The sequence below is a fragment of the Labrus mixtus genome, chromosome 6 (assembly GCF_963584025.1).
Source record: "Labrus mixtus chromosome 6, fLabMix1.1, whole genome shotgun sequence".
NCBI classification, from domain to species: Eukaryota; Metazoa; Chordata; class Actinopteri; order Labriformes; family Labridae; genus Labrus; species Labrus mixtus.
Window position 1 is genome coordinate 24569659 of NC_083617.1, and position 24630 is coordinate 24594288.

At 45.3% G+C, this 24630-nt stretch overlaps 2 protein-coding genes and 1 long non-coding RNA gene across 9 annotated transcripts in view; 1 reads left to right on the forward strand and 2 right to left on the reverse strand.

Annotated features, from left to right (window-relative positions):
- Window positions 1-11989, forward strand: part of LOC132975828 (uncharacterized) — a 38065-nt gene extending 26076 nt beyond the window's left edge. For 2 of the 3 annotated variants that reach the window (XM_061040650.1, XM_061040651.1), the window contains exons 23-34: window positions 107-487; window positions 676-795; window positions 3732-5681; window positions 6145-6279; window positions 6370-6444; window positions 6527-6613; window positions 6704-6795; window positions 6928-7013; window positions 8392-8455; window positions 8551-8756; window positions 10120-10275; window positions 10376-11989. In XM_061040650.1, coding sequence (XP_060896633.1) covers window positions 107-487; window positions 676-795; window positions 3732-5681; window positions 6145-6279; window positions 6370-6444; window positions 6527-6613; window positions 6704-6795; window positions 6928-7013; window positions 8392-8455; window positions 8551-8756; window positions 10120-10275; window positions 10376-10644 — 3621 coding nt within the window. In that variant the 3' untranslated portion in view covers window positions 10645-11989. The remainder of the gene's footprint in view (window positions 1-106; window positions 488-675; window positions 796-3731; window positions 5682-6144; window positions 6280-6369; window positions 6445-6526; window positions 6614-6703; window positions 6796-6927; window positions 7014-8391; window positions 8456-8550; window positions 8757-10119; window positions 10276-10375) is intronic. The other variant, XM_061040652.1, reaches the window with a different exon arrangement.
- Window positions 387-9186, reverse strand: LOC132975841 (uncharacterized). Of its 4 annotated transcripts, none has more exons than XR_009673316.1 (5): window positions 7146-7410; window positions 6117-6973; window positions 3744-3956; window positions 2219-2299; window positions 387-506 (listed from the first exon to the last, which is right to left on the reverse strand). It is a non-coding gene; the product is annotated as an uncharacterized LOC132975841 (long non-coding RNA). The 4 variants fall into 4 exon arrangements; XR_009673317.1 differs by lacking the exon at window positions 387-506 and adding an exon at window positions 9072-9186 and having other exon boundaries at window positions 789-2299; window positions 7146-7329; XR_009673315.1 differs by lacking the exon at window positions 387-506 and having other exon boundaries at window positions 789-2299.
- A 6813-nt stretch (window positions 11990-18802) lies between the features above and the next one.
- On the reverse strand, window positions 18803-24329 carry ntpcr (nucleoside-triphosphatase, cancer-related). 2 transcript variants are annotated; one of them, XM_061040647.1, is made up of 5 exons: window positions 24224-24329; window positions 22788-22950; window positions 22599-22701; window positions 20942-21154; window positions 18803-19539 (listed from the first exon to the last, which is right to left on the reverse strand). In XM_061040647.1, the coding sequence occupies exons 1-5, from the start codon at window positions 24255-24257 to the stop codon at window positions 19462-19464; spliced, it is 591 nt and encodes a 196-aa protein (XP_060896630.1). In that variant the 5' UTR covers window positions 24258-24329; the 3' UTR covers window positions 18803-19461. The 2 variants fall into 2 exon arrangements, with proteins under 2 accessions (XP_060896630.1, XP_060896628.1); XM_061040645.1 differs by having other exon boundaries at window positions 20936-21154.
- Between the last annotated feature and the right edge of the window lie 301 nt (window positions 24330-24630).

Below are 24630 nucleotides of genomic sequence, written 5' to 3' on the forward strand. Positions count from 1 at the left end.
AACGTGTCCTGCTTTTAAGATGCATCAAACATAATTGGTACAGATAAAGTTCTCATTTACCGTTGTAAATATTCAATCATTTTTGTCTCCATTGCTTCTTACAAAGAGTCCACCTCCTGAGATAGAGGACTACGTCTCCCATCAGCCCCCCGCCGTCACCTCTGATGAAGACAGACAGAATTCATCAGGTGACAGCCGGCCTTCTTCCCTGCAGCTCCGACATCCCGAGCCTTCAGAGGAGAAGCAGTTCGAGGACGGGTATGAGGTCATGAAATGCATCGGACCACCAGGCGGAGAGACCTCCACTCCCTCCTCAGAGTCTCCCAAACCGTCTATCGTGGTCCTCAAAGACCCCAGCGCTGCTTTAGGGGGCACGGTGAACCTCATCCTCAGCTTTGCTAACACAGGGGACAGCCAGGTTCAGGTGCTGGACCCACCTGCTGGGACCTCTGAGGAAGTGGATGAGTCCTTTGAGCCCGTGCACAGGGTGAGAAAAACATTCTCCACTCAGTGTAGAAGATAATAAAACATTATTTTAGGACTTTTCTATTTGTTCCTGAAATACAGCAGCAGCATTCATTCTCTGTAGAGACACTGCATGGGACCTCCTGCTGCTGTTCGTTCCTCCCTCTCTTCACCTTCACATCCTCCTTTTCCCCCATTTTTCTCCCTCAGCTCACTGTGCCTCAGCCTTCTGCCTGTAAAAACTTTTGGAGGCGCTGCCAGGGCCTTTTGGAAAATACTTTGGGTAGTTTAAAGCGAAAGAAAAAGATTTATCGGCAGAGTGCAAACGAGGTAAATTGCGCATTGTGAATTGGCGCTGCATGCTGCGTCTCAAAGTGTGCTGGGACTGCATGCTGTGTGAGGTTGTTGTTTCTGCAGGCAGCATGCTCTACTAACTCCTGTTACGAGGTTCAGTCAGGCTGCAGCGGAGCTGCTGGTGCCCTGTCTGCACACCGGGTGTAAAAGTACAAAACCAAAACAAGTCATCCTAAAGTGTTGTCATATGTGCTCATACACCATCGACAAAGTCAACGCAGCTGGATTAAAGTATAGTTAATGAGAGAAAATAAAAAAAAACACTTCACTGTTAAATGCATCATTTCAAACTGAACTGCAGAAACTTAAACAATCAGAGACTTGAAGGCTTCACAATCAGGAAATAAATGAATCAAGTGTTTGACATGAAAGTAGACAAAATGAGCGTCATAACAAAAAGATGAAGTGCTTTAAGAGTAAAGACAGTTTGATTAAAATACAGATCTAGCATATACATGTATAAAGAGTGCATGGTAATGCATTTAGGGACTTTATATTTTGTACCAATCACAGCGCTCTGTACTGAGTTTGTTTGGTCGAGTTTACCACCACAGACGACAGCACGCTGTGATGTTAACGATACGTTTCTGATTGTGGTCACCCGTAGCAACCAGCAGATACCTGCATGATAAGCACAGACAGTGTGAGAAACAAAGAAAGCGTACACAATGAAATATTAACACTTAACGACACCGCGTCTCTGTTTGAAAGTCTGCAAAGAACTCATTTAAGTTCTTTAAAAGACTGAATTGACTTCCTGTTTGTTAAGTAGATCACAAGAGGCCCGAGCCGTGGGGGGGTGATCTGAACGGATCCCAGATCAGCTGTAATCAGTTTCAACATTAGTAAATGTCGGTAGTGTTGAGTAACGGATGTGTCATTCAATTTTTATGCAAAAGACAAGAGGTTCTGTGTCGGACTTAAACAATATGACTGAAATGCAGTGAAGCGTCTCTTCTACATCGTGACAACATATTTTCTATGTGCTGTGTTGTGTTGCCTTGTTCCAAGTAATCATGACGTATTAACATGACGCATAAACATTCAATGTTTTTATACCCAACATAAGTATTATTACAACTCAGAAATCTTTTCATATCCAGTTAAACGATTTGGATTCATAGTGAAGTAGGGTTACAAACTGTTGTCGAGTGCTTGGTGTGAAATAAACTCTGAGTTATCTCTGCAGTTTGGAGAGTTAAGGGAGTCTTGTAACCCGTTTAACACGGATTGTTAAGTAAGCTAGACGCAGTGAAAACAAAGGCGGACCTTTGACTAAAGACGACGACGACCTCTGAGTACAATCATCTGTCAGTAGTCTTTTTCCCTTCAGCTCGTCTTGTGTAAACTCAGATGAATGAATAAATCCCCTGCAGACGCTCAGACAATTAATCAGTACGCTTACAGTCCAACTTTCCTCTGATGAAACTTTTCTTTGGACCTGGACTCGTTCATGAGTCTGGATTTCTGCCTGGAAGCTCTGATGACAGAGACAGAAAGACGGTGATGAGTAAGAAACGCACTCTCACTCGCCCTCCTGCTGTGAATGTTGACAGACTCTCTCTCTCTCTCTCTCTCTCTCTCTCTCTCTCTCTCTCTCTCCCCCCTCTGTCATTTCACCCCCCATCCTGAGGTGAGCCTGCTCTTGTCCGTCTCTGTGAGGCGCTGCCACGACGGTGTAAAATAAGTGACCTCATCTTCACTTCCTATGAAACTTGTGCTCCAAAATGGCTCCCAGCAGGAGGGTGTCCGTAACGCCAACACAGGCGCAGTCATTAGAGAGAGAACTGGTGCTGAACTCAGTAGAAAGGCCCCCAGACTGCACACGGTGATTTATAGTCTGGGGCTTCCACAGAAACAAGAGATTAGTCACAGAGTTGGAAGGTCAAACCATTACAGCTGCACATGACGGCATGTACAGACACATGTGATTCTGATTACCATCTGCAGGCGTGGAAATGCATCTCTGTCCATGTTCTCTTGTTCCTCTCATCTCATGTTTGTGTTGTTGTTTTACATCTGCATTGCTGTGTGAGGTTTGTATATTTCTGAATCCATTGTTTACTCGATGTTGGATGTTTGAATAGTAGCTGATTGTCTTAAACAGTTTGTCTGTCGTCATGTGTAACTTATTAAATACGTCTTGTTCTTGCAAAAAGCCGCAGGGCTCCAGTGAGGTTGTCATCACTTTCAGTACTCCTCGATGCCACGTGTTTTAAAACAGTATAATCCTTGTTATTTTTACATTCAACAGAATCCAAAAGTAACAAAGCTTTGAAAAACATCAGATCTTTACTCATAGTTTTAACCAAAAGCTGCTGCAGGAGAAGCAGAGAGACAGCAGCAGTGGTCATTTCAAATTCACAGGTGGACAAATATAAATATAAAGTCTCCTACAAACAGACACAGAGCAGTGGAAAAAAAGAAGCATTATTGGGTTTCCAGGACTTCTGTTTTTTTCCCCATGGGGTATCAAAACCGGTATCAGTATCTTTGACTTTTAATAGTACCAAATCAAAAGTCCTAATCAGGCTGCTGTTTTAAGACGCAGTGGCATTTCGCCTTCAATCTGACACACACACACACATGCCTGTGTGTGTGTGGAGCCCCCGCTGTGCCGTGCTTCCTTAGCGGCAATGTGAACTCACAGACTGGGACACCAATATTACGCTGTCGCAGAATTAATATGAACCTACAAAGACGTGATGACGACTGAGTTTAGTTACGGCGCTTTTGAAACAAAACGCCTTCTGAAAAATGTCTTAAATTAAATTAAGATTCTGGTACAGTGACAACCCTAGACTCCAGGCTGCAGCTCGCATGAGTCTTCCTGGTGTTTTTTTTAAATGATAAAGCATGTATAGTCGGAGTGATGTGCAAACAAAAACCTAACATCCTCTCTCGTTTTACAGGTAAGTACCTACCTGCATGTGAAGGATAACAACTCGTCTGCAGCGCCAGTGTACGAGAGTATCACCCTGCCCCGCCAAAAGAGCCGCTCTGCAGCCTCAGCCTCCCCTACTTTCTCGCCGTCGTCCTCCTCCTCTTCTCCGTCATCCTCAGCGCCTGCACCTCAGACAGCCAACGTGACCTTCCACCCTATGACCGCGGGTGGCAGCAGCTCCATCTTCAGCAGCCTGAAGAGGATGGGCAAGAAGAGGAAGAGGAAGCGGGACGCTCGCAGACACACCATTCAGAAAATCATGGGAGTGGAGGAGCGAGCAGAGGGGAGGCTTCAGTATGACTATGAGACGTTCACATACGACACACACACATGGCCTCTGAAGGAAGCCAGGAGGAAGAAGAGTTCCCCAAAGAGCAGGGATGGAGTAGAAGCCACGGCCTACATGAAGAACCCCCTGCTGAAGGACATAGACACAGAGTGTTCAGGGGAATACAGCATCATTCCGTACGCTGTTTCAGAGGGGACGAACGATCTGCTCGACTCGAACCCTGTGAGGACTCACTGCAGATTCCTCTCTCTGGGCTCCGTGCTAAGCTTCGAGCTCCCTAAAGACATGGCGCTCATCCCCAGCATCCAGGACATCATCACTATCGCCCCGCCGGAGTCTAAAACAGGAGCCGGGACTGATCCAGACCCCCTCTCGCAGAGACACTCAGATCTGAGCTCCTTCAAACAGACTCGAGCTGCTCCTGCTGCCGTCGCGCACACATCAGCAGATTTGAGCTCTTCTGAAGCCCCGTCTTCAACTGCTGTAGTGAAAGGTCTTCTTGATGTGGACACAAGTCTCCAAACACCACCTCCTCCTGTGTCTCGAGAGGAGGGCGAGGACCACACTGTACCGCGTAACGACCTGTTGGAAACTGAGTACAGTCTGCAGGAGGACGCAGAGCAGGAGTTGGACAAAATGTCCTCAGAGGTTAAAACCAGTCCAGCTGATAAAGATGACACCAGCCTGTCCACACAGCTCCCTATTTATGTTAACCAACCCCACACTGAACATAAACATGGCTGCCTGAGTGTGCACACGCTCATTAAAGACCTAAGTGGACACATGTACCATAAATGTTCCAGACCCCACAGTTTGCATGAAGACAGTCCTGGTCTTCAGGGTCAGAGCCAGGCGTCTCACTTGGTCGTCAATCTGAAGTCCACGGTGAGCGTGAGTGTCCGTCAGGACTCTGTGGACTCTGGGATCTCCACCTCCAGCAGCATCAGGCTCTGCACCGATGCTCCATGTCAGGAGCATCCCAGAGGAGTGGTGGGGAGGCTCCTGTCCTTAGAGGTGGAAGGGGTAGACTGCACTAAAAGAAGGGAGGACACTCTGAGTCCTCCAGGTCCAACGACAAACTCAGCCGAGCCAGAAACAGAGCCGGTGCACCTCGACCACCAGCAGTTTGAGGAGGAAGAGGAGGAGCTGGAGGACATCTGGAACCAGAAAAGTAACTATAGACAGAGTATCTGCTCAGACATCATGTACCAGCCCAACCAGGATGAGACTGAACCCTCACACCAACCCACACAGCCCCCCTCACCCTCCCCATCCCCTCAAACCCCTGCAGTACTCTACAGGAACCTGGCCACAGCCTCAGCACCAAACCTCCTGGTGGCTGAGTTCAGACTGCCCTCCCACATTCAGAGTCTGCTTGGTTACAACAAGGAATCTAAAGGTCAGCTCCCCCTGCTGGCCGCTGGAGACAGGAGGTCCTGGGCAGCGTTTCCTAACAGAGAACCAGCCAGCAAGAGCTCAGTGACGGTGAACGAGACGGCGTCCGACCCAGTGAAGCTCCCGGAAGTCAGTGACAACCAGAGATATATTTATCAGTACAGAGAGGACGAGGAGGAGGGGGAGGAGGCGAAGGTGGGGGAGGAGGTGGATGAGCACACGGGCTGTGTGAAGGTGAGGTCAGCGTATGAAAAATCTGTGATATCAAAAGATCCTGTGAGACAGAATCAGTTCACCCAAATTACTTACAAGGAGACAGCCTCTAGTGGACACTGGGGGAACTGCAGTTTTTGGGACTCCTGCGTTAGCACTTCTTGGGTACAGTTTAAATACTACCCAGAGTTTGAGTGTGAATGTGATTTATCTCTCAGGAAGCATCATAGACACGTCAAATCAGCCTCTCATTATTGTAGTGTTAGAAGTTTTGTTCCATGTAATTTGGGTGGACTGAAAGTTTAACCCTCCCTGTTTCATACATGAGAGTCCTAATTAATGAAGTAAGAACCAGTTTGCCTTATTTGTATGAAGTGAATACAAACAAATGTTTAGGTGAGATCAGAAGCTTTTGTTGTTGAGATGAAATGTTCGATACTTACATGAGCAGCTAACCTTCTGTCGTCTCTGTCTCTCTGATCAGGACCAGTCGATGAGTCTGCTGTCAGTTCATATGAATGTGGACGGCGTCTGTCAGCAGAGAAAAGCCTCTCGCAGCCTGGACGTCAAGGAGACGCAGGAAGAACCGATGTCCACCAGAGGGCGCTGTATCACCCTGGTGAGAGTGAATTCAATCTGTTAGAAATACGGCTCAGAGGGAGGTGTTTGTTTCATTTTGTGTAAATGTTGCCGCGTTTATTTCTCTCAGAGTGGAAAGTCTGAGCTGCAGTCGATGGAGGGTACACTGGAGCGGAAACACAAGCTGCAGTTTGGAGGAAAGAAAGTAAGAAAGACTCGTTCAGAGTTTCAGGCAGCAGATGGAAAGCTCGCAGGCGGCAGCACAAACTCATATCTTATTTTCACAGGCGACCTCCAGAGGCTGGAACTCGTACCACGCTGTCCTCTACAGACACACCTTGTGCTTCTACCAGGACAGAAAGGACACACTGAGGGTGAGCAGAAATATACAACTCAAAGAATCAGAAATGATGAATCATTGAAATGGATTTCATGAAGTTAGTTATGATTCCTTTCTGCTGCAGAGCTCTGCATGCGGTCTGCCGCTGAACCTGCTGGGAGCTGAGTGCACGCCCGCACCTGAGTACACCAAAAAAGCCAACTGTCTGCGACTCCAGTAAGACGGAAACCCCCTCTGAATCACTCTGATGCTGTCTGAAGACTGAAGCAGATGTAAAAGTGATGATCGATGTATAAACGCCCGTGTGTTTGGAGGTTGTAACTGTCATCTTCTCTCGCCTTTCCTCAGGCTCCGTGACGGGTCTGAGTATCTGCTCAATGCCTCCTCTCGATTCCTGATGAAGAAATGGATGATGAAAATACAAGCAAACACAGGTGAGATCAAAAATACACTTTACAAAACCAAGTGATGGAAATCCACCTGTGACAGCATCTCTGGAGTAGGGAGTAAAAGAGAGACAAAAAAACATGATGACTGAAACTTGATGCACTCTTCACTCCTCTCACCTTCTCCGAGGACGCTGTGGAGCACTTTACTGTGACTTAGCACCGGTTCATTTAAGACGGCGCCGGAGAGCCGAGCAGTTATGACCCCATGTTTGGAGACTGTAGTCCTTGTGGTCGCAGCCTGGGTTCGAGTCCGACCTCGACCCTTTCTCCTCCCAACAAATTTCTGTCTCTCTCTTTTCAGCTGTCCTTCTAATTAAAGCAAAAGTGACCCCAACAAAAAATAATAATTAAACCGTATTAAAACAGAATATTAGCACAGTTTGGAAAATATATGCAAGGATGCATATAAATACATATAAATATGAATAATATACACTCTACAAACACTTTGCAATAGACAGAACAAACTCTCTTCAAATTCAAAGTGCACATTTTAGAGCGGCCTTTTATCCTGAGCAGCCTGAGCCACACCTCTGTTTAGTGTTTAGTGATGTCCTCTTCTGGTGATGGGGAAAAGGAGGTGCACTAGTGTGGTGACAGTTGTTGTTACGGCGGTACTATCTGTTGAACAAGTGATCTAGTAATAGTATGTATCATGCACAGTCTCCATTGTCAGAATCAGAATCAGAATCAGAATCAGAATCAGAATCAGAATCGGGGTTTATTGCCAAGTACATTTACACATACAAGGAATTTGACTTGGTGTACTGGTGCTAAACAATTAACAAGGAAATAAAGCAGAACTAGCAACAACTTAAATAATACAGTATAAGAAGCTATTACAATATATAAAATAGCATTTAAAATTTTAAAATATAAAATATAAAATATAAAAAATAAAAAACACAAAAGGTGCAACGTAGGAGCTGTGCAGTGGACTATGAGAAAAAATCTTACAGTGTATGTGACCTACTCACAGAGTGCATGTAACGAATGAAGCGTTAATGTAACGCCCACTTGTAGTTATTGATCTAACACCTCAGCGTGCGATCTCATCTGCATCTTGATGCCACACCTGTCAGGTGGACGGGTTATCTCGATAAAGAAGGAAGTGCTCACACAGAAGTGTGAACAAAGACTGAGAGGAAAAGATGTTTTGTGTTCTAAGAAAGAAAGTCTCAGATCTTTGATTTCAACTTGGATCAAAAACAGAAGTGTTGTTTATAGTTTGTTCAGTGTTTGTCCCTGATGTAATTCTTGTACTAAACTATTGTGTAGACAGTTTAATTCAAAGCTCATGCTGCTACTGAAGTTTAAATATGAAAATGATTTGAATCATGACGTGTTTTTATTTTCTTCAAAGGTCTGAATGAGACTGCGTCGTTGTTATCCAGCGCCCCTGCTGCTCCAGACTTCTCCATGTCCTTGTAAGATCTGACGGTTCGACTGTCTCAACGTGCTTCCCATCCTGACGTTGATCAAAGTTCAGTGATATTAAAAACAGTTTCCTCTGTTCTTCCAGAAAGCCCTCCCCCTGCTCCGCCTGTCACCGTCTCGCCAAATGCTACTGCCCCTCCCAGCATGATGTCACCTCCACGTTCCCCATTCGCAAACCACCGGGCGCCGCCCAAACCAAAGAGATCGTTGTCCTCACCCGGGAGTTCAGTCACCGGCAGCAGAGAGGAGTCAGGAGTGTGGAGGAGGCGTCCTCTCAGGGAGGCTGCTGTGGTGAGACTTTCTGCTGAGTGCACAAAAAGCATGTTTACCTTCAGAGAGGTTACTGAGTGTTAATGTGCTCAGGGGACGCTATACAAGCTCCGCCCTCTTCTGTTAGCTACTGTATATCCCCTCTGAGGCCGTGGTGGTTAGAGGACCCTCTCCTCCGTGGTAGTTATTGATCCAACAGGAGTTTTATTCATTTCATCTCCACAATGACTTCATCAGCCGAGCCGGTTCAGCTCCAGTCCCCCCCCCCCCGAGGGAGCTGTAGGGTTACAAATTGAATTCAGGATTTTATTTAGCGTTGTAGTGTTTCAACCTGACATGTAAGTGCTCCAACCACAGAGGAGAACATGAGCTGCCGCTGCAGGGGAACTTTGAACCACTAGGGGGAGCTGTGGTGTTGTTGATCCACATTAACAGTATCAGAGGACTGCAGAGCTGACTAAATGATTTTCTGCAGAGCAAAAAATCATTTAGAGTCTAAAGACATTTACAGTCTGCTCTTTTAATGTGTATTTAACATTTTTCAATGATTATTGTATTAAAAATAAATAATACATCTTTAATTAATTCAATGAAGGATACAATAAATAAGCGGTAAGGAGAGTTTTGAAATGGTAACTCGTAAAAGGAGCAACCAGTAAGATGTGTAGTGAGTGAAATGATAAAGTGATCTTACTATATGATCAGACATTAAGGAAACATGCTATGTTGAAGTGCTGGCTTCTCTGACAACAATGGACGCCCCTCGGTTTGCCAGATATGAGAGCAGTTATCAGGTCAAACCAACAGGTGTTGCAGCGATGGAAGCGGGCAAGAGAAGTGGTTCAGATAGAAGTGATTGTACCCGACCTAAAAAGCCTCTGCATGTTTCTAATAAGCTCCACGAGCAGAAACGTGCTCAAACTAGGATCAATATTGGAGATGCTTTTGAAAAATGGAGAGAGGTTAGAACACAGAAAGGTTTACAGACCGATGCAGAGCTGGATAAACACTGAAGCTTCAGTGTCCACCACATGGGAACCTGTGTGAGCATCCACTCTAGAGAGGAGGGGGCGGGGGGAGACAGCTCTCTACAATGTTTAGAATTTAGACTGCAGTACCCATTTTAAACACTAGGAGTCAGAGTTACTTTAATGTAGAATCTAAACATGATGTGGAAGTATAAAAGAAATGAAGCAGCACATTATTAGTAGGTAATATTCTTTAAAATCATCAATTCAAACCCCGAGCAGTTAAAGGTCTTCATCTATTGACAAAACATTTTCAAAACACTTCATCCAATCGTCAGTTTGATAAAAAATGAAACCTGTTACTGAAGTCCTGCAGTGTTTGTAAATGTCCATAATAACCGCCTGTCTCTCTGTAGATGACGATGATGATGATGAAGGCAGTTTAAAGCAGACGATGACTCACCGTCTGTCTGGATCATCCAGAGAAAACACCTCCGTCTCTCCTCGTTCCCCGGTCTGCAGCGATCAGGACTGGCTCAGCAACAAGCGCCGCTCCCACTCCTTCACATCAGGTGAGCTCACACTTATTAACCTCAATGATGTCATGAGTCTGAGGATCGTAAACAGCAGATTTATTTTAACTCTTGATGTTCCGTCTTTGTTTCCTCTCAGCGACTTTTCAGAGGATCAAACCGATGTGGCACGCTCCGGCAGGCCGAGGCCTGGAGAGCGGCTCAAACTACTGTGTGACTCTGGTAGTAGGAGACAAATCCGCAGACGGTTCATCTGTGAGCAGGAACTCAGAGCGCCCCCTGCTGGCCTCAGCCGGATGGCAGCAGGACGCCTGTCAGGACTCTCAGGCTCTGAGGAGCTTCACCAGCCTGCCGCGTCCACGCAACAAGTCCGTCTTTAAAAAGTTCTTCGGAAAGAGGGACGTCTGAGGTTTTTAAAAAAAAAAAGGTTTTAACCATTGACGGGTTATAAAGATGGACGACGTGTCTCCACCTCCTGTCGTTGTACAAACATGAGGCCAAAATATCAGAGTCTGTGCAGAGAGAGAGAGGTGGAGCTGAAGTTTAGACGTCCCGCCTCTTCCTCTTATCAAAACACAGTTAACTTCCTGTTAAAAGGTCAAAGGTCACTCAGGTGGGTTCAGTCCAAAGCAAAACAGATCATGGTGTCGGTTTGAAGCAGACAAACAGGGTTATTAAAAGTTTAGTGACTTTCGTGTTCGTTCCTCCTCTAATCACAGCACAGAAACGCAGGAGCGTCATTGGTCAATGGAGCTGTCAATCATGACGTTATTCCCCTTTTATATCATCAAATAATTATAACTCAGAAATGAATAGTGTTAGAGAAACATTAATCAGACGTGTTTTTATTTTATGGTTTGACTCGTGTTAACACAGAGGAAGCGGAGCTTATGACATATACTACACAGCCAGCAGGGGGAGCTCTAAAAGTTTTGGCTTCACTTTTAAGGAGCCGTTATGTCGTCCATCTTTTTGTACAGTCTGTGGGTTAAACAAATATTTTCTAATGTGCAGTGCACCTGTTTGTTGAAATGCATAAAAAAAAAAAAGAATCACTACTACTGACCGTATTTATGATCCGAAGAGCTGCCGCGTGCTCCATGTGTGACGTGTGTTTTAATATCACTTCATCGTCCATTAAACAATCACAGTGTGTCTCTTCTTTTGGCAAGTGTGTGTGTGTGTGAGTGAGAGAGTATGTTTCTGTGCGTGCGTGTGTGTGCGTGCGTGCATGTGAGTGTGTGGGTGTGTGTGAGAGAGTATGTTTCTGTGTGTGTGTGTGTGTGTGTGTGTGTGTGTGTGTGTGTGTGTGTGTGTGTGTGTGTGTGTGTGTGTGTGTGTGTGTGTGTGTGTGTGTGTGTGTGTGTGTGTGTGTGTGTGTGTGTGTGTGTGTGTGTGTGTGTGTGTGTGTGTGTGTGTGTGTGTGTGTGTGTGTGTGTGCGTGCACCGTGTAGTTGTAGATTTGAATCGCTGAATGAGACGTTTTCCTTCCAGTCTTATTCCCTTATTTCTTTGATTTTATTTTCCTTTGATTTCGTGTTTCTGTATAAAGTTTTTCTTCCTGCTTAATGAAAAGGAAACTTCCAACCGCGTCGTCTTAATTCAGTCGTGACCAAGTCTTTACAGCATCCTTGAATCAGGACCGTCAGTGTGTCTGCTTCACCGCTGAACGTTGTTCATTCTGCAGTTTGATACTGCTGGGGCTTGTTAAGTATGTCACCAAGATCTTCATATTAAAACCTGTTTAAAGAACCATGAGCTTTGTCTATATATTTATTTTTAGTCTTGGTTCAAACTGTTCCTCAGATGCTTTGAAGAGAAAAAAGAGATCGGATGAATGGAGAGAGATTAAAGGCCAGAACATCTTCACATCATTAGCCTCGTTTTTACATATTTAAAAAACGTCCCGATTCAAAGACCGGACTCCAACAAATCCATAATCAACATTACATTAATGCAGGAGAGGCAGACATTTATTATGTCTGCATAATAAATCACATTTAGTCTGTTCTGCTGTTTAGCATTACAAAATATTCAGTGATTCTCGACAAGACCTCCGAGGCTCACATCACAAACAGCGGGGAAGAAAACGCTGCAAATTTAGAGCTTGGAAGATTTTGGTAAACATGAACAAAAAAAACTAAATTCTCAGAGGAAGACTCAAAGTGAGCTTGTCTACTCTGAATACTGCAAACACTCACTAGTCAGCAGCAGAAGTACAGTCGGTTGAATAAATTATTAATATGTTGGCCTTCAATGCCGGTCAAATGTGCTTAGTGTTAAAGTCAAGACCACAGCCGAGACCAGAGTGCTCCGAGGCAAGGGGGTCGTAACCGAGGGATAAAATTCTAATTATGAATGAATTGAAGTGATTTGTTCTTTTAGAAAGAGGCGTTCTCCTTCTAATCTCAGTGATGACCTGGAACAATAGTCCGTCAGTGGTGGTCTTGAACGGTCTTGATTTAAAATCCACCAAGTCTGAGACCGAGACAAGATCGAGAACTTCAAAAAGCCGCCTTGAGAGCAAGACCTATTTTGAGAACTACAACACTAGATGTGCTTAAACTGCAGCGCAGCCGTCTGCCACTAGTCGGAGCTGTAACTCCGGTCAATGGGTCTGCTCTCCTGATCTACTACCCGGATGTAAACCAGCACCGTGAACAGATCAGTGATCAGCCGAGCCGTTTGTCAGTGTTTAGATCTATAAAAAGGAGATGAGGTTGTACTGTATGTCGGCTGTGTGAGCTTGAACCAGAGTATCGACCTGAGCAGCGTGTAACCACATTTAACAAAGGTAGGTTAACCAGCAGGGAGGACTAACGGCCAGTGAGGTGCTAGCAATGCTAACGTTAGCCACACTTGGCAAACCAAATGACCCACGGACAATTTAAATTAAAGGTCTCAAATTATGTGAAATACACTTTACCATGTTTCTTTAACACCAATATCCATCCACTCTGTCTTTTGACGTTATGTTAAAGAGGTGAGGCCTGGCTAGTCCTGGAGCAGTGTGAGTGCAGGTCAGCGGGGGAAACCGGAGGGCGGATGGAGGATTAGCACGATGCGGGACAACGGGGCCTAGTGTGAGTGCGCCCTGAGCGTTTTCTTGACCAACTCTGATCAGTCCAGTTTAGAATGTTTGTCCTAAATTTAAAGATATTTCCTCAAAACGTTTCAAAGAAATCCTGTACATGAGACAGGACATACAGCAAACGCATTAGAAGTGTTGAGTTTTGGCACAACCTCTGCTCCACCATCAGTCTATAAAGCCGTGCTGAATGTCACAGCGTGCTCTTTGCAGGCACATAAACACGAATCCAGCAGCTCCAGTGGTGTGTGGAGCAGAAACAGCTCGGGAAAGTTTTGTGTTTGTGGTGAAAATTTGTCAAAAGCATCGAGCAGAGGCATTCATCATGCCGGTCGGAAATCTGTGAATCATTACAGAGCTCAATATGACTCAACCATCTTACTGTAAAACACACTTCATATGTTCAGTTAATACAGAACAGACACACAAAGGTCATGGTCGTCTGCAGCTGCATTGATCTTCATGTTAATAATCCACAGCTTCTTATTACATGTAATTGGTAAAATCATAAAGTTGCACACGTGGGTCATTTCTAGTATTTCTTCTTCGCTCCAGAGTCGAGACATTTTTGTGTTTTTCTCTCCGTCAAGTTTGAACTGACAGCTACATCCTCTGGAGCCCCGAGGGACGCACAACCAGCCGATCGACTGATCACCCTGACCTCCATCTTTGTGTCCTCTGACCTCCATATGATCTGCTGAAGTCTCCGTCACAGGGGGTGGGGGGGACTGGAGTGAGATAGGTGACAGAGAAACACTCCCTCTCTTCTTGTGTGTCTCCACACTCTAAAAGCTTCCTCTCTGTTTGTGGGATTATACGATTCTTGCACCACTAAACACAGCGCCCACGCTCCTCTCCGCTCGCCGGTAGTTGCATTTCCTCCGGTCTGACCGCTAATCACAGCCCACATGACATTTCCTCCCACAGGTGAGGAGAAGTCCAGCTTTTGTTTCACAGAGTGACTCACAGGAGTTACCACAGTCGATCAGAGAGATCCGGAGATCACAGAGAAGCACAGAGGAGGAGGAGGAGGTGTAACAGGAGAGGGATGTCCTCAGGCCGCCTCCCCCCTCCCCCTCCATCCCCCCCTGCTGTGGAGGGAAAATGGTCTCTGTCCCTCTGGGAGGATGCATGACTCCTCATCCATCACACATTCTTACAGGGAGTATACAGTATGCTGTGCTTGTTGCATGCTAACCAGCACCTTTTTACATCCAAAGAAAAATGAAAACCATGTTTGCACCGTGTAGAGTCTTGGATGTCATGTTGGACTTTCATGTGAGCTTTGATCCCCGTATTCCAAAAGTTTCAAAGATTATTGCAATCTTGCAAGTCGCCTCAGGATCATCGTCTGCACCTTGCCAACGTTCTTTGAACTGTCCCGTCCATCTCTTCTTCTCCGTTCACAGTTTTTAAGACCAGACGTAGATGATGCCATGATCTGTCACGCTAACAAACACATCCAAGTAAAAGTAAAAAAATTCAACAAAGGAAATTAAGCAAACACAGCTACATCCGCTCAATCACTTTATAAAATAAAGGTCTGTGTGATCTCAGGGATCAGATGAACAGATACGGCGTGCTTCACAGATAACACGATGGACTTTTAGGATACAGAACTCTGAAGCATTCTGGCCGGCTACGTGGTGACTCGAGTGACAATCCAGTTTCTCATCATGCCGAGGAGGAGACGGAGCTGCTGGTTTGTTTCCAGGATTAGAAATCTTGGTATCAGGATTCCCTGAAAGGTCAGCGGAGGATTTGAGCGGAGAAATTGACTTCAGGAATCAGAGCCGTTTTTTATTAGAAGTATTTAAATGAACTAATGAAATCATGTGAAAGCTTCACTTTTTTTTAATTTTCTGAACTTTGACCTCAGGCTGAAAGGTGGGCCTGCAGAGGGGGGGGGGGCATTATCTGCATTGAAACCAAACACTGCGGCCTCCAGGAGCCACAGGGCGATCATGAAGGTGATGTAATGGGAGGACTGGTTTTAGGAATCATCCGTGGTGGTGGGCAGCAGTGGTTAGGAGGACAGATCAAATGTCCTGATTGTCATCGCTCTTTTGTTTCCCCTCTCAATTTATCCGTCCATCTGTAAACGTGACATCACGACGCTAAGAAGCTTTAGCTCCACTTGTGTCAACAAACCCGAGCGGCCATCTTGGGAAATAAACAGCATCTGAAGGGCCGCCCGGAGCTCGATCTCCCAGAAGCTCTTTGAACAACAACATGTCACGTTTTCATCAGCTGTGTTTGGCGTTTTGGCCGGAGGCCGCGCGGACAATATATCATCATACCGCTGTCGTCGAGCCTCCTGGGCTGCAACCACAAAGTGCAATAACTGGAGAGAAATGTCCTCATCTGAAACACCAGCTCCCCCACATACCTCGACCTCCCCCACCCCCCGCTCCTCCCTCCTGTGGGCTCTCCCTCTTTTGTCCTGGATTGCTGGTAAGCTCCTTGCATTTCTGCGTCTCCATGAGAGGAGGGATAAAGGGAGCGGGGAGCCTCTGAGACATCTGTCCTGCAGATATGAGCCCAATGCGTCTCTGTGATATGGATATTAATTCACTTCATATGCATTCAGCCTCTTCTGTACGAGCCGTCACGCAACCCACCCCCTCCCTCATCAATACATCAACCCCCCCCCGACAGTGTGTCTAATTGCTACAGTTACACAATGTTTATGTATGAACAGACCCAGAGTGTTTACATTTTAAAGAGTGGTCATGTCTGGACGATGCCATAGAATATTATAATGTCATGTTAATGATATCTGGAGAAATAATCCTCTGTATGGAATCTTTACTGCTGTATAAACGAAGAGATGATGATTCTGCATGCCGGTGATGTTCTCCACACACACACACACACACACACACACACACACACACACACACACACACACACACACACACACACACACACACACACACACACACACACACACACACACACACACACACACACACACACACACACACACACACACACACACACACACACACACAGTCTGTCCCGGTGCGGACCAAGTCTTGAAATCGGTCTGGTAGCTGGAGAGGTGCCCTGGAGCAAGGCATTGAACCCTCACCAGCTCGCTGTGGGCAGACCACAGACTGTAAATATGAATGTTTGAAGCCTGAGTGATGTCACCTGTCTGTTCCTGCAGGGGGCGCTGGAGTCCCATTGATGGCGGTCTCCATGCTGGAAATGCTGTCTCAGCCTAACTTTCAGTCAACCTAACAACAGACTGAGAGCTGGAGCTGAGGCAGGTTTTAAACCTCCTGACAAACCGTTACACCACGCCCACCTGTCAATCAGGTCAGCTACACGCCTTATTGTGAATAACTCTTATCCTTCATCAAATCAAAACTGATGAGTCACCCCCAGGAACCGCCACCGGACTGTGTCATCCCCATAACCACCGCCATCCTCATTCATGCACGGCCTGCTCCGACCTCCACCGCCGCAGCGAGGAAGTGTGGAGAACAGGAACGAGAGGAATACAAAGGAGAAATCCTTCATGCAGATTATCTCATTTTTCTTTTGTAGCATAACAATGAGTGAGGTCTTTACCTTCTTTTTGTAAAGTGATTGATTGATTGAAAGACTGATTGATTGATCTGCATCCTCTGGTCGTCTCATTATAGACGTACATTTTCATATAAAACGATATTAAAGAAAAGAAAACAATGATTGATTCCTAGAGTTCTCCGTTCTTCACAGCTACCCTACAACCCCGGCTCACATCGTTGCTGCGACTGAATGTCACAATATGGCTGCTAATTACATCATCACACATGAGATGCATCCTCACACACCTTCTATGTGGTAAACCTGGCAGGTCTGTGTGTCACTGTTACATAACCCATCTGTTCTCCTGCTGCAGGGCGCCCAGGCTCACCGTCCACACAGAGCGCAGCACCGCGCGGCTCGTCCAACCATCACACTGAACTACCCTGGAGTCTGCAACAACAACGCACACTCATATTTCCATGTTAGTGTAAAAATAAAAACCAACCCAGAGTCGATTCAGAGGCTGCTTCAGGGCCTGCAGTTGCGGCGTGATGCAGAGGTCCGTCAGCGCGGCCACAGAAACAGATGCTGTCTCAGCAGCACGTCTGACGCAGGTCACAGCTGGCAGCTCGCTCTGCAGCCAAACTGACAGCTTACATCGGATACATGAGCCAATCGCACGCCAAGAAAACACTTCCCTGTACTTTCACTTTGAAGTGACCTGAAGAAGAAGCGCTGGTGCTGAAACAAAAAACCCAGAGTCAGAGAGAGCTTCTATTAAAAACTTTACTGACGCCGCTGCCAGACTCACGCAGAGTTTAAACCAAACTGTACGCAAACTCATGAACCTTCAATGATCCCGAACTTTTTCAGTCTAAAAACAGACTCAAACTTTTCCTGTTTATTTATAGAGAGCATCACAAAGAAGGGTCGGGACAAAATATCGATATCGCAGCGTACTGTCTGCCTGACTCTGTGTAGGTAATGAGAATGTTTCATGATGTTTTCACCAGTTTAATCCTCTCTACTCTTCTGTTGATATGGTGAATGTGGCAAACTACATGTAGCACAAAAACGTTCTGTTACAGCGCCAAACTCTGTTACTTCATACCGACATTTCTGCGTCGTCCTCTTAGGTCACGTCTTGCCTCATGACGTCCTCCTGTGAGGTTCATGTGTGAATGAGCAACTCTGGAAGATTTTAGGGGCAGTCTGTTTAAATTGTCAGGAGTGCATGTGTGACAGCATCCTAAAGTAGGACAGGACTGTACCTCAAGTCCCGCCTTCTGAGCCTCCCTCTCCGGTCTCAACTTTCTACAAATTGTCAGGAGTGAAAACAGGTAAAGACCGCTGAAAAAAGAGGGATTTATACTGATTTATTCATATGTTGAATCTACCCCACAGTGGCCTATGCTGACCTGAGAACATCATCTTGGTATCGTATTGGTGTGTCTGTCTACAGAGAGAAGACTGAGTAAAAATGCTTTTGGCTCCAAGGCCTTCAAAAAGTGGTCTCAAGACCGATTTCCAGGACTACTACACGAACACCCAGATCAGGATTTTAGAAATGTAGGATCTAAAAGAGACTTTAAAGAGATTTCAGACTGATTAAACATAAATGTACTAAGAATATAAAGTTGTTTAATAAAACATGACATCACATTAGGCAGAAGAGCACAGACATATCAGATTTAATCTGCAGTTTCTGTCTCTTCCTAAAGCGCTTAAACACACTGAACTCTTTTGAGCCTCATAGCTGCACTCTGTCGTCCTCAAATGTAATCCTATATTCAGTGATTCTATTTACCCTTTAATGTAAAGCGACTGCACATGGACAGAAATCCCCTCGTGGTTTTTGCACACTTTGACAGTCGCTATGAAAACATTTAAAAAGCCACTGAACAGAAGAACCCGCTCCTTCTTTAAATGCATTAAAATGAAAACACGGGAAGAACCATCTCACCGCTCAGGGACAATAACTGTTTATTTTTTCCATTTTCTTGTTCACACTAGATATGAATTAACCATGAATGGATTGGACATCGCTGCACGGTTAAATATTGATCGATCTCCACGAGCTCATCACCAGGTCGAGTGGACGAACACAAGAGCGCAGAAAACTGGAAGGCCGAGAGAGAGAGAGCACGACGTGTTCCTGTGCAGAACGAACAGTATAACCGGATAAAAGAGAAATATCTGCTGTGAAAACAGGAAATAAAAATAAATCTGATCTGCTTTGCATGCGAGCCACCGTGTTGGAGCGTGCAAGCGCAGGTTATTTACACACTAACTGAACTATTCCCTCGCTGCCTTCCATCTCACAATCAATTATTCAGCATGTAATCCATTTTGAGGCTGTATGAGAAAGAAAGAAATGAATATCGTACATTAATACATGCATGTGACACACAAACCCCCCCACCCCCACCCCACCCCACCCCCCCGCAGCTCTGCGTGCCCCTCAGGTTAGGTCACAACCCGGCTTTGAAGCGTGTGTGACTCCACTCAACGCTGCACCCGAATACTCACTGACACAAATAAAACTTCTCGTCAGCATAAAAAAAAAAAAACCCTCACAGGCTGCAGAGTCTGTCCTCTAAGTGGCTCTGAATCCTCAGTTAGCTTGTTTGTTTGAGACAGAGCTCCAGCGCGGCGATGACGTCTTGTAGGAGAGAGTTCCTGTTTTCCTTTGACACCTGAGAGGAAAAAGAGACGGAACAAAAACATTCAAAATAGTGTTTAGAATAAGACCCTATGTTCCCTCAGCACTATGTTCCCTTTGCCCTATGTTCCCTTTGCCCTATGTTCCCTCAGCACTATGTTCCCTCAGCACTATGTTCCCTTTGCCCTATGTTCCCTCAGCACTATGTTCCCTTTGCCCTATGTTCCCTCTGCCCTATGTTCCCTCAACCCTATGTTCCCTCAGCCCTATGTTCCCTCAGCCCTATGTTCCCTTTGCCCTATGTTCCCTCAGCCCTATGTTCCCTCAGCCCTATGTTCCCTTTGCCCTATGTTCCCTCAACCCTATGTTCCCTCAGCCCTATGTTCCCTTTGCCCTATGTTCCCTCAGCCCTATGTTCCCTCAGCACAGTGTTCCCTCAGCACTATGTTCCCTCAGCACTATGTTCCCTCAGCACTATGTTCCCTCTGCCCTATGTTCCCTCAACCCTATGTTCCCTCAGCACTATGTTCCCTCAACCCTATGTATCCTCAGCACTATGTTCCCTCAGCCTTATGTTCCCTTTGCCCTATGTTCCCTCAGCACTATGTTCCCTTTGCCCTATGTTCCCTTTGCCCTATGTTCCCTCAGCACTATGTTCCCTCAGCACTATGTTCCCTCAGTCCTATGTTCCCTCAGCACTATGTTCCCTCAGTCCTATGTTCCCTCAGCACTATGTTGAATACATTTGGAAAAGAGCTTTGGTGACGTCAACAGCGCCATTCTGAAAAGTTGAAAGATTTTCAACTCAAAGCACTCGGAGCAGCCGCACAAAAGAAAGCAAAGAATCTGACAAAAAGATTCTATTTTTGTTGCCATGGTAACCAAACAGTCATCGGTATCTGGTATTGTGACGACCCCAGTGTAGACAGCCTGCAGCATGTTTTAAATTACCCGTACTGCCTGAGATCACTAACATAAGAACATCCTGACCTGCAGGATGTAAGCCTCACAGTGTCCTCTCTCAGATTATCAACCCGCGCCGTGTAAACGCCTCATCTCTGACCGAGCGTCTGACGAGGGAAAGTTTGATGTCCATTCTCTGTGACTTTGTTTATCATGATAACCAGCCCAGTGAGAGAGTGTTTTGCATGACAATCTCCATAACTGAGTCTTCCGTGAGAAATTATTTTGACATGTGAGCGCAGCCTTTGTTGTTGAATCAGTCACGCATGATTTAGAGTTAATCCTGCTCGAGCAGAGGGATAATGCAGGCCACGGCCTCTCTGCACACTGACAGCCCTCATAAGACCCAGAGGTTACAGTAAACACTGTCCTACAGTCATTGTTGGACTTAAACTGACCTAAATACCCCCATTTTACCCCCCACCCCCCACCCCCTCCCATTACAGAGAGAGACTGTGTTTATTTACACTCACAGTGAAGACCTTCACGTCCCTCCTGCCCCGCACCTCCTCCACCAGGCCCAGAGGTTTCCCCTTCGGGACGGGGATGGTTCCCAGGATGGTGCAGGAGGAGCTGTCTAAAGTCTGCCTCACCGCTCTGATGAACGACTGACTGAAGAGCTCCATTTTGCCGATCTCATCGATGACAAACACCTTCCTGCTGCCCCCATCTGCTGCTGAACCCACCTGCAGAAGACAGATATAAGCAGCTAGGACACAAGCAGAGCCGGGCTGAGAAGTGAAAGAGGAGAATCTGGGTGATAGTGGAAGCTAGCAAACCCAAAGCTCCTCTGAGGAGTTTTTATCTGGTTATGAAACGGTCTGAAATGAATCCTGATCCCCTGATTTAACTTAGAAAAAGCAAACAAACCATCAGGATGCATCATCGATTGTTTCTATTTCCTTATTTTGCATGTCTGTAACCACCGCAACGCAGACGAAGAGATTCACAGCAGAAAGCCTTTTTTTTTTTACAGTGATTCACGTCAATGAGTGTGACTGTTAAAGGAAAGCAGGAGAAAACACAAACTGCTGCACGTTCAGGACAAAATCAGCAAAGAGATGAGACGAACCACTTTGTCCACAGGGGGCTCCAAAACCAACACAAGCCAAAAAGTTTTTCACAGGAGCTTTAAGAATTAGGGATAAAAACTTGTACTTGAGACAATAAAAACAGTAAAAAAAAAAAAAAAATCTCTAAAGTAGTTCCACGTTTAAAATCAGGGTTTCTCTGACGTCATGAACAGACACAAGGCATCAAGAGGAAAAATCTCATTCTTTCGGTCACTACTTAAAGGTCATGACCACAGGTGAGGTCAGCATTACTGCGGACACTGAACCAATCCATCTGTCAGTCTCACCCTCCATCTCACCCTGACTGAGAACATAGACCTCAGATACTTAAAGTCTTTAACTCGCTCCCCACCCGGAGGAGGCAATCCACCGTTTTCCAGCTGAGAGGCCTCGGACTTTGAGGTTTAATTTAGAAATAAAAAGTCCAAACAGTAACTGATGAAGATAAAAACAGGTTTCATTGGTGGAGATGGGGATCATCCAACAGGTGGGAACAGTTCCTCATGATATCGTCTCGTGTTTATCAACTGACTGCCTGTTTGCATTTTGCACACGTGTGCTGATGTGCAGTGATTACAGAGACCCTTCAGCTGAGATCAAAGTGGACTCCAACACACACACACACACACACACACACACACACACACACACACACACACACACACACACACACACACACACACACACACACACACACACACACACACACACACACACACACACACACACACACACACACACACACACACACACACACACACACACACACACACACACACACACCTTGGCTTACAGCGTGTGTGCGTGTGGGTAGGCGTCACTCCAGGCTCACTTTACATGCCGGATTAATCACGGTCAGTGACAGCCAGACGGCACCACCGACACTAAAAATGTCGCCCTGGTATTTATGTGTGTTCAAGTCTCCAATTATTCCATCAATTCAAAGAAAATCAAAGGTGCGATGGTTTGTTAAGTGGAGACAAACGGGGGAGCGTGCGTGCTGGCTCTGATCTATTGATGAAGGTGAGTTTAAAAAAGGGAGCGTGATGCTTCTTACATTTCTGAAGAGGGGGAGAGCCATGTTTTCAAATGAAGACAAGTCGACCACGTACTGTCCGACCGTGTATTCCCGTCTGCCATGAGATGGAGCGGAAACGTCTCTGCAAGTTAAAAGAAGAAGAGTGTTCGTGCAGGATTCAAAGGGAGCCGGGTATCTGTGTTTGGAGAGGACGACGTGTCTGCTAACCTGATTCTGGACAGCCGGCCCCTCTCTCCTCTCACTGTGACCACATCAAAGCCGACTCTGCGGCCCCCCTCTCTGACCTCCTCCGTGTAAAAACCTTCAACTCCCACTCCGGAGGACGCCAGAGCTTCACAGGCTTTCTGGACCAGCGTGGTTTTCCCCACACCTGAACGCAGAACAAGAGACGATACAAAACACGCTTTATTATCAAGGCTGCAGCATGTGAGGACAGGTTCATCCGTACATTAGTGAGCTGTGCATCCCTGAAACTATGACCTCAGTCTACTGAATGTATAAAACATTAAGCCCGTTTTCATGATTCCATTTTTCATCCTCTGCACGGTGCAAACGAAAGCTTCATTCATTTAGAGCTGAACTAAGAGAAATAATGGAAAAATAAAGACACATCTGCTAAAATGTGTTAGTCTCTGCTTTATTTACAAGACTGTGTTTCAATAAAATGAACATGTTTCTGTTTTATTTGACTCCATGTTTGTTTTTCTCATCTCTTCCTTTGTTTAATTTAATTAAAATGAAGACATATTGATTTCAACAGTCTACAGTTATCCACACTCAATAGCAGCAGTATAGAAATATCTCAGCGTTTGGCTGGTTGAAACATTTACATTTAAGCATCACGTGGAAAGCTCACTGCACAGAAACAGATCTAACTTCCCTCTTCATAAGTGTAGGTTACGTATTGTTAAGCAGTCTTTATGTCAGCCCTCGATTATGACGATATAATCTGTCGCCATGCCTCTGCTTCCACTCTTAAAACATTAGACTCAGTGTATCACTCTGCTCTTAGATTCATAACCAGAGAAACCCTCATCATTGTACACCATCGTATATAAGATCTCTGCTCAACTGGAGCACAGGACCTGACCACACTCGCTCTACCGACCGTCCTGCAGGTTTTCTCTGAACCTGGAAATCTGCATTCAGCTTTTTCACTCCAAAAATGTGAAACAACACACTCTTAAGATGGACTCTTGTTTCTCTTGGACAAATTAAGATTATAATTATCTCAAAGCACTTTACCACGGTGTGTGATTGTTTTTTGAGAATCATCCTGTCTTTGTTGTTTTATTTGATCTCTTTTTTTATATCTCAACATCTTTGTAAAAGGTTTGGAGAAATGTTGTTTACAATAAATAAATAAAAAAGGACAAATAGCAGAACCTGAGAACATATTTTTCTGTGGGTCTCTTATTTATTTCCATGAGCTGTATGTAACACAATACTTCAAACATTACGGATTATATGAAGGTGACGTTTCCCCATGCAGGGAGTAAAAGATGAATCTTCACCTGATTCCTAAATACTGTGATATAAAACGACCTGTGTGTGACTGAGGGTTAAACAGCTGACTGACAGCTTCGGATTCAAAGACACTTTCATCTCAAACACCTCTGAACACGGTGTGTGTGAAAAGTTACCTGGAGGTCCTGTGAGAAAAACGTGTTTGGACATCTCAGTGTTCACCTCCGTTCATGCTGCGGCAGCGCTTCCGTACACACTGAGACTGCGCATGCGCGGTAGTCACAACACTTCAGAACTTTACAAAAAACAAACTACATTTTTTATCTTATTTATCGAGATTTAAGTTTAATTAAGCATTTAATTAATTATCAGAAATTCGTTAAACACTATAATAAATATTTTTTACAATTATTAACTTGAAATATAAAGATAGTAAACTTTAACGTTAAAAGGAATAACACAAGCGTGAAGAAATGATTCAAAGTCGTACGTATCAAGAGTTTATGTTCACATCATGCAATATTTATAATATCAGCCTTACCTCTATAATCATTAATATATATTGAAGTGAATCTTAGAGCTG

Excerpts from the sequence above, each read along its gene's own strand:
- ntpcr (XM_061040645.1), bottom strand. The coding sequence starts at position 24,257 with ATGTCCAAACACGTTTTTCTCACAGGACCTCCAG. Across the intron at positions 22,702-22,787 it reads GGCCGGCTGTCCAGAATCAG|AGACGTTTCCGCTCCATCTC; the intron begins GTTAGCAGACAC and ends TTTAACTTGCAG. Across the intron at positions 21,155-22,598 it reads CTCTCCCCCTCTTCAGAAAT|GTGGGTTCAGCAGCAGATGG; the intron begins GTAAGAAGCATC and ends TGTCTTCTGCAG.